This window comes from Myotis davidii, unplaced genomic scaffold, assembly GCF_000327345.1.
Source record: "Myotis davidii unplaced genomic scaffold, ASM32734v1 scaffold339, whole genome shotgun sequence".
Lineage (NCBI taxonomy): Eukaryota > Metazoa > Chordata > Mammalia > Chiroptera > Vespertilionidae > Myotis > Myotis davidii.
Genome location: NW_006290778.1, coordinates 486,636 through 499,533, shown reverse-complemented (window position 1 = coordinate 499,533; position 12,898 = coordinate 486,636). Strand labels below are relative to the sequence as shown.

Below are 12,898 nucleotides of genomic sequence, written 5' to 3'. Positions count from 1 at the left end.
GGAAGCTGCAGGCCCAAGAAGGCATCCATCAGCCCAGGTGAGGGAGGGCAGACCCTGCTGGCAGCTGCAGGCTGAGGGGGCCAGGCTCTCCTCGAGAGTACAGTGGAGCCTTGACTTACGAGTTTAATTCGTTCCGAGACCGAGCTCGTTAAGGAGCTCATTAACTCAAATTACTTTTTCAACTCAATGCAAAAAAATGGCTGAGAGACAGCTGGTATCTCGAAAAACTCGTTAGCCGGGACACTCGTAAGTCAAGGCCCCACGGTACTGGCCTTTATATCCTTAGTACCTAGAACACTGCTTGGCATGTAGTGTTTGTCAAAATATTTGAATGAGTAAATGAAGGAATCATAAAATTATTATCTCTACTTGGAAAAGCAGTTTAGAGAAATAATCTAATGAAGCAGTCACATTGTCTTTATCTGGAATAGCAATATTGGAAATGATAGGTTAAGAATTATAATTAATAGACCTCTTTTTGGCCTTTAGAGTCAGACAGCATAAATAACATTTTTGTAGATACACCAAGGGAACATGGAAGAAAGAACACAATTTGGAGAACGAAAACTAGTTACATCTGTCAGCTTGTAGGAGCTTGATCAAGACACTTTCGTTCCCTCTGGATTTGAATTCTTACTGGTATGTCATTTCATATAAATTTATGCAGAAGAGATGTTTTCTTTATTGTTGAAAGTATTACAGATGTCCTTTCCACTCCCACTGTAACCACACTCACCGCCACACCATTATATATATATATATATTTTTTTTTTAAGTCATCTTTTTTTCAAACCAGAGTTAATGTGAATTTTTGACCAATGCAACCTAATACTCCCAAAGTCATAAACTAAATTATTTTTAAGGAACTAAATTTTATTTTCAAATCATTCAAAAATTAGGATGTAAAGAGAGACCCTGTCTAAATTTTGGGTTATATGTTAGATAATGATATTGAAGATCCTCTCTCCTCCATTCCTAACTGAAGGAGTTAAGATTAATTAGGATAAATTAAGATTTGAATTATCACAGGGTTTTCAAACTACCTCGCCTCCTTGCCAGATACTTTATATAAATTGTCTTTAAAATCTACCTAGCAATGCAGTGAAGGGTAGGTGTTAGTACTTTCATTTTTAAACTATCAAAACATGATTCAGAGAGCTTTGATTTAAGCAAGCTTTGTTTGTTTAAATCATATGAGCATTTATTCCAATACTGCCAGCAGTATGGGAGAGCAGCAGGTCATACACAAAAGCCTGCTCTAAGCAAGGGTTCTTAACCTGGGGTGTAGGTTAATTGGTTTCCTTTGTAATCCTATATATTTTATTTTATGCTCCAAAATTCATTCTAAGAAAACTTGAATATAGCTGGGATTCAAACCAGAGCTCTCTGTTTCTGAAATTTGTTCCAGAAACAAATGGGAAAACTGTCATCCAAAGCTAGCTTGGGTTTGAGGTTGATATGATATGGTCAGAAGAGGAGATGCCAGAAGACCTGAACTCTGTGGCTAGGAAAATAGAAATAAAGGAGGATGGGCAGTCTTTGACCACCTCTGCGAAAGCATCATTTGGTTGGTTATAGTGATGGATGGAATACACAGAACCAAAGAGAGAGCCCATGGAGCCTTGTCACATAATAGTATTTACATATTTGCACTTATTCTCTATTAACTACAAGGTTAAAAGCCTGCCATATGAAGAAGACAGGCAGCTTTTTGGGAGAAGTTGCTTGGGAAGTTAGGGATGCACTTTTTGTTGTTGGGGGGCTGGGGTTTGGGGTAGGTCTTCAATTTCATTGATAACCATAAAACTGGGGAAGGTTTGGGATAGGGACTAACAGTATGTCAGTTAGGAAGTTCCTCCCTTCTAAATGGGTGAGAGAACAGAGGTAAGAGCCTAATTCAGAGAGAAATTTATTCAGCAAGTCTTTGAGTAGTGACTTGGGACTGATACCAGTGAAACACAGTGGTAAGTAAAAGCTGACACAGACTTCGACCTATTAGAATTTATAACATGTCAGTCAGGTAACCACAGATCAATAATTCAAAATGTGGGTAAGTGCTGGGAAGGAGAAGTACAGTGTTTTGAGTATAGTTAGCAAGGAAGCCTCTCTTGGACTTCTTTGAGAAAAGGACTTTTTAATTTGGTTCTGACAGATAAATGGAAGTTACCTAAACTTTTTTTAAGTTAAAGGTTAAAAAGGGAGATACTGTCTGAAATTATGAACAGTGCTGTAGAATTATTAACTAATTACTTGAAATAAAAAAAATGAAAGGCCTTTTTAGTAAGAGGAAGAATTTTAAGTCAAATAGTGACTATTACACCAAATATTGAGGAAGTCTATTGTATATAAATTAAAATACAGAAAATCCCCAACCCATTAAAAAGTTTAGAATAAATTAAGGGGTAGCGCGTTTATAATGGGTTAATAAGTAAGTTAGTGTGTTTTGATCGATTTATATCAAATTAAAGGTTTTGTGAATGTTTCTATTTCTGGGTGAGAGACCCACTTTTGGAGTGAATTTTTTTTTTATGTCTTAGAACGGCCGTGGGCAAACTACGGCCCGCGGCTGGATCCGGCCCGTTTGAAATGAATAAAACTAAAAAAAAAAAAGACCGTACCCTTTTATGTAATGATGTTTACTTTGAATTTATATTAGTTCACACAAACACTCCATCCATGCTTTTGTTCCGGCCCTCCGGTCCAGTTTAAGAACCCATTGTGGCCTTCGAGTCAAAAAGTTTGCCCACCCCTGTCTTAGAATATACAAATTGTAAGGGTTTTAGCTTTAGGGTTAAAACATATTTTGCAGGTCTGAGGCAGAAATTTTCACAATTTCTTGGAAAGTGGTATTTCCATTGTAGTTTAACTTTCATATAAGAAGCTAGAGGTAGTCCTGGAAAACTCTGGGGTCATTTATCAATTACTTGTTTGTCTGTTTGGCAAAGTAATCTTAGATGCTAGGGTAAATTTCCCAGCTTATTCAATTGAAAGGGATTTCTGAGGCTGTGCCATCTATTAGGCCTTGTGCTAAATCCCACTGATACCAGGGGAATTCAAAAGCAAGTGGTGGATTGTGGTCATGGAGAGTCATCTTAAGCTCACAAACAATGTCAACATAGAGTTACAGTGCTAAGCAATTAGTACTTCTTTTAAATTTGTCTTCAATTCTAAACTCTGATGTCTAATTAACATAGGTAAGAACCTTCTACATGGGGGTTCTGTGCTTTGTGGGCTCCTGAGAGGTAACTTTGGGGGCAGGGACTGGCCCTCAAAGCCCTTGATTTCTGCTTCCCAAAGTGGTTTGGGAGCCAGAGCTTGATCCATGTCTGCATAGTTTATTGTGTGAAGAAAAGTAAGAGCAGGAAAGGGGAACAGTACATTCAGATATTTGAGTAGAATAAAAAGGGTATAATTCTTCAACTTGAGCATTTTTTCTGTTTATTTTTGTTAATCAAATCTACTTTTTCCCCATTCTGTTTGTCTAGGTGTGTGTGGAGTTTGATGGGGAATCTTGGAGGAAGAGAAGATGGATAGAAGTCTACGGCCTTCTGAGGAGAGCATTTTTAGTAGAGCATAACTTGGTTTTGGCGGAACGAAAGTGTCCTGAAATTTCTGAACGAATTGTACAGTGGCCTGCGATAGTGAGTAAAAGCTTGGGCTTATTGAACTCAACGAGAAAAGGGCATTTCATCCATTATGAGTGAAACAAGAAAAATATATATGTGATGCCTATATTCAGCCCTCTAGAAAATAATAATGTAGATATATGTCAGTGTAGATGAGTCAGAAGAGCATCCTGGGTCTTTGGTTAGTCCTGCTAGGAGCTCTGGGCCCTTACCTTCTTGGGCCTTATTTTCTTCACTTGAAAACTAGGAATGGAAGTAATGTGGGGAATGCCAAAGGTCAAAGGTCGGGAACTAGTAGACATACTCAGACATACAGATCTGTTTGATTTGACCCTCACAGTGTTTTAAGAAAATTTAAATTAGTTATCTGCTTTTCAGAATGTGGAGTGTAGTGGTTGACCCTTGACCTGTGAACCAGGAGGTCACTGGTTCAATTCTTGGTCAGGGCACATGCCAGGTTGCAGGCTCGATTCCCGGTACGGGGTATGCAGGAGGCAGCCACTTGATGATGTTTCTCATTGATGTTTCTATTTCTCTGTCTCCCTTCCTCTCTCTCTAAAAATCAAAAACATATTAAAAAAAAAAGAATATGGAATGTTCACTTAAAAATCTAGATTTCCAGTTTCTTTTGAAAAAAACTATAAAATATGGCAAAACTTGAGCCTGTGGCAGATCTTTATCACAACCGTTGACTAGAACTGAATAATGGCTGTTGCCTGGCTCCTGGAAGGGTTTCCAGTCTTGATCTCAGGGCCTCTAAGTTTCCCCCTGGGTCATTATATTCTCTGGCTCTAAAGATACAGTCAGGATATGATTGTGCCATTTCCACATCATTAAGTTAGAGGAAAAGCGTTATTACTATGTTTGGAGAGGCCATTTGAGGTTTTATGAGACATGAGCTGGGGCGTGCGGTGGAAGGGGCGGATCTGGGTAGGTGGAAAGGCTCGGAAGATGACTGAAAGGCTGACTGGATTGTGAAGGGCCTTGTGTGCTGTGCTGGAAAATTGAAGGCTTGCCCATGAGTCAGAACAGCTTTTAGAGATTTTTGAGAGATGCAGGGTTTTAGTTAAAGTTGTATTTTGCTCTTTTGCTTTTTTTAAAATATATTTTATTGATTTTTTACAGAGAGGAAGGGAGAGAGATAGAGAGTTAGAAACATCGATGAGAGAGAAACACCGATCAGCTGCCTCCTGCACACCCCCCACTGGGGATGTGCCTACAACCAAGGTACATGCCCTTGACCGGGATTGAACCCGGGACCCTCCAGTCCGCAGGCCGACACTCTATCCACTGAGCCAAACCGGTCTCGGCTCTTTTGCTCTTTGTATTTTTTTTTTCTCCCAACTATTAAGAATTTGCTAAAAATATGGTCCTGTCTCTCTAGGAAAATATACGCACACATAATTTTTTGCATAAAATTTGGGGAAGCCATGTGTCTCTGGGCCCAGACTTGTATGTTAATAACTCCCGAATGTGTATGTGGTTTAAATTATTGATTGGATAAAAATTGTGTGCTCTTGTTGTGGTTGCAAAAATAGTTGTTAACGAGATACTTGCAGTGAATAAAAAACTTAATGGCTTTCTCTCTTCCTGCATGTGTGCAATATTACCATTCCCCATTTCCAGAATTATGCTGACAGCAGTTATGATGCCAAAATGTTTTCTTTTGTTTTGTTTTAGGTATACAAATCTCTGTTGGACAAAGCTGGTTTGGGATCCATAACTTCTATTCGCTTTCTAGGAGATCAACAGAGAGTATTTCTTTCTAAAGACCTTTTGAAGCCTATACAGGTATAACACAGAAACATTATTAAATGCTTAAAACAGAATTTATAAAATTGTCCTTTAACATGAGAACTAAAGTACTGATGTTGATTGCTCTAATTCAGGTATCTTTTTTATTGTTGTTAATCCTAAACGAGGGTATTTTTTCCATTGATTTTTTTTTTAGAGAGAGTGAAAGGGATGGGGCGAGGACAGAGAAAAAGAGAGAGAAATATTGATGTGAGAGAGACACATTGATTGGTTGCCTTCTATAATGCCCCAACTGGGGCTGGAAATCGAGCCTGCAACTGAGGTAACGTGCCCTTGACCGGGAATCAGTCCTGAGACCCTTTGGTCCACCAGCTGACTCTCCAAATACACAGCCAAACTGGCTAAGGCTAATTCCGATATCTTAACAGAGAAAAGAACCCATCCCATCAACAGATAATTGTTAGGCATTATCCCTCAGTGTTAGTCATTGGGTTAGTGCTGACTGTATGAAATTGGAAGGACAAAGGTACTACAATTAATGGGGTGCGTGTGTGTGTGTGTGGAAACACCTAGGCGATAGGACAATAATTTTTAAAAGATTGACTATCATTCTATGTGTACATATATCTATATATACATATATACACATATATGTTAGCCCTCATTAGCTATGGATTCTATATTTGTGAATTTGCCTACTTGCTAAATATATTTCTGATCCCAAAATCAATGCTTTGGTGCTTTCACAGACATGTCCAGAGTGACAAAAAATTTGAATTGTTTGACACATGTTCCCAGCTGAGGTCAAGTAAGGTGGTATTCTGCCTTCTTGTTTCATCTCTTGTATTGTAAAAAAGTCTATTTTCGAGACATGCTTTGTGCTGAATTTTGGTGCTTTCTGTTGATGATTTCCCTGTTTAAATGGCCCTCAAAAGTAGTGCTGGCCCTGGTCAGTGGCTCAGTTGGTTGGAGCACCATCCTGTACACCAAAGGGTTGCAGGTTTGATCCAGATCAATATTTCTCTCTGACCTAGATGTTATTTTTTATCCCTGTCTCTTTCTTTGTCTGAAGTCAAGAAACATATCCTCAGGTGAAAATTAAAAAAAAAAAAAAGTGCTGGCGTTTCATCTAGTGTTCCTAAATACAGGAAGGTTGTGATTTGTCTTAGGGAGAAGATACATAAATAAGCTATTGGTCTTGAGTTCAAGGCTAATAATGCAGTAATATATGCTAAATAATGTACCTTACAACAGAAACACACATAAAACAAGGTTATATATTGATCAGTTGATGAAAATGTTGTGACCAGAGGCTTGAAAGAACCTAACCCTATCTTTCCTCTAGGAGCAGTAGTTCAGTGTTCACTAATTCAGTGTTTGTGGTGACTTAATAGGACATAACTATGAATAATGAGAACTGCGTGTGAGTGTGTGTGTTCTTTCCAATTAGCTTGTAAAACTCCCACCTTTTTCTTCACAATATTTAGGCTTCTGTATCTTCTTCATAGGGGATTGTTTTCTTTATTACGAAGTTGTTAGGAGGGGAAGAACACACAGATTAATTTATCTCCACAGATCAATACCTTGGGAATAATGTTGGTCTTATAATAATATTCATCTTTTAGATGTCACTTAGAAAGCTTAATAATCCCCTTTACTTTCTTCTATTCAGTGACCTGTAGAACACTTCACCCTGTTTATTTTGCTTAAAGGCAATCTAGGGCCAATGGGTATTGCCATTGCTGGCCCTGAATTGGAAAACCCAGAACACTGGCTTTTTCCTCTACTCGTCTCACTTTTACTTCCACATCTTAGAAGTGAGTGAAAACAGGTTCACTCACTTATTTTATAATGTTTAAGTAAGTGGAACAGGGGGAGATGCTTTTATTTAACTTCAGGTACAGTTACCTTCATATATTAGATAAGGCATCTTGATATTTTTCCTGCCTTAAAAGAAAGAATGACTTGCTCTTAGGGACTGAGGAACATATAGGAGGGACTGTGGAGATATCTTGCTTTACATAATGATAGAGTATATTTTACTTGTTAGCATTTTTTTCTCCAGGACAGTTCTGTTTTATATCTTGCAGGTATTCAAGCTTTTCAGTTAAATAGAACTCATAATTTTGTCTATTGAGATGGAAAAAGAAAAATCTTAATAGGAAGTTTATTTTTTCTCAGGGAGATGCACTGTGGCCATCAGTGTGAATGCTGTTTTGTATAACAATTGAGAGAGACTGTGACGTGCTCTTGACTTTTTTTTTTAAAATATATTTTATTGAATTTTCACAGAGAGGAAGGGAGAGAGATAGAGAGTCAGAAACATCGATGAGAGAGAAACATCGATCAGCTGCCTCCTGCACATTTCCCACTGGGGATGTTCCCGCAACCCAGGTACATGCCCTTGACCGGAATTGACCCCCGGACCCTTGAGTCCGCAGGCCGACGCTCTATCCACTGAGCCAAACCGGTTTCGGCATGCTCTTGACTTTTATTGATGACAACAGGGGTCAAAGTTTGGTGCTTCAGGGCATTCCCTTATGGATATGCTCACATCAGGCTTCTACTGTGTGAAACTCTAGGTTGGGGGATGTGATTCCTGCAGGACGATGCTTGTCTAAGTAATGCACAGAGAGTCCGAAAATCATGTAGTCGATGTAAACGTTGGTATTGAAACTTAAGGTCTGCCTTTTGGATTGAATTTGGCTCAGTTATCTGTGGTTAAGAAAAAAGACAAAGTGTCCAGGTCAGCTCTCTGGCACTTTGATGAGCCTAAAACTCTAAGCCGAGTAGAATTATTTTAACTTATTTAGCCTTTTGTGGTTTTCCCTATTACTGTGCTGTTTTGTCTCATAGTAGTAGGAACACATTTAGATTTTTTGAAATTGCAGTAGCATGAGGGAAAAAAACCCTCACAGATGACACATTCTGGTAATTAATGTTGAGCTCTTATGAAGACTCTAGGTTAAGTCTAATATTACTTGCATTTCCCCAGAATGGCCTATAAAAGACTAGTTATCTTTTCTAATATAACTTATTTTTAGCCATTCACAGTGGCAGAAAAGCATGACAGCCTGGTATTGGAAGGGCTTCTGTGCAATATAGTTTGGGTTGGCAGCTTATTCCTAAAGACAGTTTCTGTATACATTTATCATAACTGAGTGTATGCACAAAGCCAGAAGACTGGAATAGTGCCCGAAATAGAACCACTGCCAAGAATTTAGTGTTTCAAAATTGGCTCACTGAAGATTTAGGCTGTTCATTCAAGTTTTGTCATCATCACCCTCCACCCCTTTACTGTTGAAGACTGCATTTGGAATCCTAGTTAGGTTAAATGATTCTGTGTGAAATGATTTGTTAAAAACAGCAATGTCAGTGAGCCGACAGTATGGATCTGTTTCTCTGTCTTTTACCCTGGTGTTTTGGACATGGATTCACCTGTTCATTTGTTTGCTTATTATGTTTCCCATAACCAAAGTTATGTCTTATTTAAAATTGTGCTTTGAGCCACTCTTAGTATTTGTCTTGCTCTTATCTTGGGGTGACTTCCCTTCAATCTGCCTTAGTCTTGTGCTCATATGGTTTCCTGTTATGACCTGTCTGGTTCATTGGTGCCATCAAATGGCTAATTGATACTACTTTAACCTCTCTGATTAAAATATCCACTGGAATTTCAATAACTCTTTTTATTTGTTACCTTAAAATGTAATGATCCTCCATTTCTCAGGATGTAAACCGTCTTCGACTTTCCCTTATGGACAACCATGATGTCAGTAAAGAATTTCAAGCTTTGATTGTGAAACATTTGGATGAAAGCCATCTTTTACAAGGTATGTGGATAGTTCATGAGTTGATCAATGATTAGCTTCTAAGAAAAGCTATGTTTTAGCCCTTTTCACTCCTTTCATTGCAGTTTCTAATTTTTTAGAAATTCCTTTGCTGCTTTCTCCCATGCAACTAGATGATTGAAGGACTTTGTATTCTATAATATATTCTAAAGCCTCTGAAATTTGGACCGTTTGGGGATTATGTGAAAACTATAGAAGTAAGCTAGATATCTTAAAAGTTCAGCTATATTTAGACATGGAATTGGATATGTTTGGAATTCCAGTCTTATAAAATCAAGGAAACATTAATTTGGTAATCCTGAGTTTTCCATTTACTGTTATTGAGTTTCTTGTTCAGTTTTACAATCAGTCTTTTTTAAATATACATTTTTTTTATTGATTTCAGAGAAGAAGGAAGAGGGGGGGAGAGAGAGAGAGAAACATTAGTGATGAGAGTGAATCATTGATTGACTGCCTCCTGCACACCCCACACTGGGGACCAAGTCTACTACCCAGGCATGTGACCTGACTGGGAATCAAACCGAGACCTCCTGGTTCATAGTTCAACACTTAGCTACTGAGCCATGCTGACCAGGCACAAAGTCTTTTTATCAGACTTAGCAGTTCTGATGGGGTTCCTGAATTTTTGGATCTTCAAAGGACTCTTTCTAGGACAGTGAGTTAGAGCTCAATGAGTTTTCTGATACTATTTGATCTGATACAAATGCTAAAGTAAAAATATTGCCACTCTAAGATAAATCAATAGGAGAATGGAGCTTTAAAATAAAAAGTTTTAAATTTTCTCCTAGCTTTGCGGAAATGTCTTTCTTCTCTTGTTTATGAAATATCTGTTAATGTTTACTTTTGTCTATTACATTTATAAACGATTTCAGAAAAGATTATCTTGGATGATGGTGCTGTTGAAAGATATGCAGATTGCTCTAAAATTTTTATTTCTTTTAAGGTGACAAAAACTTAGTTGGTTCCGAAGTAAAAATTTATAGCTTGGACCCATCAACTCAGTGGTTTTCCGCAACCGTTATAAATGGAAACCCAGCATCCAAAACTCTTCAAGTCAACTGTGAGGAGGTAAAGATGATGACAATTGCATGTAATATGACAGGGGAAGGTAATTATAAAAAGGAATTATGATATCTTAAAGGAACTAAACACCTTTATTATGTTAAAATATTAGAGTAGAAAGGGAAATGTCACAATTATCTTAAAAGAAATTATTGGTAAGAAGTTCCTATTGTGTTAAAAGAGCTAATTTCTGGTATGTTCCAGAGCATTTTTTAATTTTTCATTATCTTTGTTTTATTTATTTTTAAGATTCCAGCACTGAAAATTGTTGATCCGTCACTGATTCATGTTGAAGTTGTACATGATAACTTTGTGACATGTGGTAAGATAATATTGTTTGGTTAAATTCTTTCTTTTTCTTCCTGTCTTTCCCCTTTATCCTCATGTTAAAGGAAATAGGGAAGCCAACTTAATTATTTTTAAATATTTTAGGTAATATTACAAGAACTGGAGCTGTGAAACGCAAGTCTTCTGAGAATAACGGAAGCGTAGTTTCCAAACAAGCAAAATCTTGCTCTGAGGTAACTTGATGTATTTTGTCACTTGCCTGGAGTGTTCTTTAACCCTAGCAGTGTGTGGCCAGCCTGTTTAGTGGTTGTAAAGCTGTCTTCTTTCTCTGCTATTCTTTGCTATTCCAGAGCTTGGCCATAATTTCTACCCTCAAGCAGGCAGAGGTCATACAGATCTCTGGTTCACTATTTTTGGGCAAAAATTTTTTGTTTGATGTTTTCTGAAAATTCTCAGTAGATTTGAAAATTTCAGGATATGGAGGTGTTTATGAAGGTAAATTGAGTTGTTGTGTATGAAACTGGAAGAACTCCTAAACTGAGAAGAGGGCAAGAACCTTAAATTTCTGAGTAGATTTGGTACTGAAATAGGACTCCTACCTCCTCAATAATAACAAGGTTTGATTGGTCATTTATGACTGGATACTCATTTTTTGAAGGAAGTGGTTGGTTTGTGTTTATAATTTCTGCCCCAAAAAGTATAGTCTTCTATAAAGGTCACTGTGAGTTCAAATATTGGACTTAATTCTGTTCTGAAATAGTTAGGACAACACTTAAGAATCTGAGCATCTGGGAATGATTGGCTTTCCTGAATATCAAACCTTTATATAAGCAACAGGAGCTTTGATACTTGACTAACAACTTTGTAAATCAAAGTATCTAATACCCCTATCTTCCTTCTATGTGCGTAGGTCTGATCAGGTTGTTCAGGAAAGATTGAAGAGGTAATTATGGAAATTAGTATTACTACCTTTCATTTTTGCCTTAAAATTTACAAGGATGAGTTAATGTACAGTAGTCCCCCCTTTTCTTTGAAAGGGATACATTCTAAGACACACACACACACACACACACAGTAGATGCCCGTAGCCACAGGTTATATCAAACCATACATATACAATGTTTTTACTGTACAGATACTTATGATAACATTTATGGCTGGTCTTTGCCATAGCCAAATTGCCAGGGTCTCTTGCATTTTGGCCCATTATTAAGTAAAATAGGGTAACTTGAATACAAACACTGCAATATAATGGCAGTAGATCTGATAACCTACCTTACTCGTAAGTGACCAGCATTTGGGTAGCATGTACAGAGTGGATACCCTGGATAGCGGGCTGCTTCACACCCTGGGTAGGATGGAGCAAGATTTTATTATACTTCTCAAAACTGTGCACAATTTAAAATTTATGAATTGTTTCTGGAATTTTCCATAGAATATTTTTGGACCATGGTTAATAGCCGGTCACTGAAACCATGGAAAGTGAAATAGCAGATAAAGAGGAACTACTGTAGTAAGGACATCAAGTAAGTGATTATTGCCTTTTAGAGTTAAGTTCACAGAGGATATTGTCAAGTAATCCACAGCATTAGAAGCTAAAAGAGAAAGGTTTTGACATTGGATAAATTGTTAGTGATCTTGGATAGAGATAATACAGGCCAGTTTGAAGAAGTTGATTGGGTGTTGCCTGTCACAGAATGTATCAGTATAAATGTTGGCGTGATGAAAAGGAAAGCCACCTGATGTTTTGGTGGGGAGGGGACCAAGGAATAGCAAATGGCATCCTGATGGATCCTGGAGGAAGCAGCCTGGGATATAGGCAGGACTCGGGTCAGTGGGGACCTCCTGTGGGGAAAGGTACCAGTTCTTCAAAGTGTCAAGTTTATCAGTCTTTGGACAGGTAGTTGAGCAAGTCAATTTATAACCTTCAAGGAGTTACTTGTGGAATGTGGTAATCCTATCTAATAAAAGAGAAACATGGTAATTGGCGTACGACCGCTACCCTTCCCATTGGCTAATCAGGGTGATATGCAAATTAACTGCCAAACAAGATGGCGGCGGGCAGCCAGGCAGCTTGAAACTAACATGAGGCTTGCTTGCTTCAGTGACTGAGGAAACCAACGTTTCCCGCCTGCCTTGCCGGCCTCTGAGCTTGCAGTTTGAAACATTGTTACATATATAGAAGCTAAACAAACTCCAGAAACCTGCTTTCAGCTAGCCAGGATCTCAGAGCTGGAGTTGATACAGAGTTTCGATTGTAGAACACAAACAAGTCTGGGCCCGCGGGTTTCCGCTTTCCCAGCAGCAGAGGATGCAGAG

The 12,898-nt window shown here is 38.1% G+C and overlaps 1 protein-coding gene across 3 annotated transcripts in view; it reads left to right on the top strand.

Annotated features, from left to right (window-relative positions):
- Positions 1 to 12,898, top strand: part of KDM3A (lysine (K)-specific demethylase 3A) — a 62,536-nt gene that overhangs the window by 5,044 nt on the left and 44,594 nt on the right. For all 3 annotated transcript variants that reach the window (XM_015564077.1, XM_006763982.2, XM_015564078.1), the window contains exons 2-7: positions 3,486 to 3,641; positions 5,307 to 5,417; positions 9,109 to 9,211; positions 10,173 to 10,297; positions 10,541 to 10,613; positions 10,724 to 10,812. In XM_015564077.1, coding sequence (XP_015419563.1) covers positions 3,486 to 3,641; positions 5,307 to 5,417; positions 9,109 to 9,211; positions 10,173 to 10,297; positions 10,541 to 10,613; positions 10,724 to 10,812 — 657 coding nt within the window. The remainder of the gene's footprint in view (positions 1 to 3,485; positions 3,642 to 5,306; positions 5,418 to 9,108; positions 9,212 to 10,172; positions 10,298 to 10,540; positions 10,614 to 10,723; positions 10,813 to 12,898) is intronic.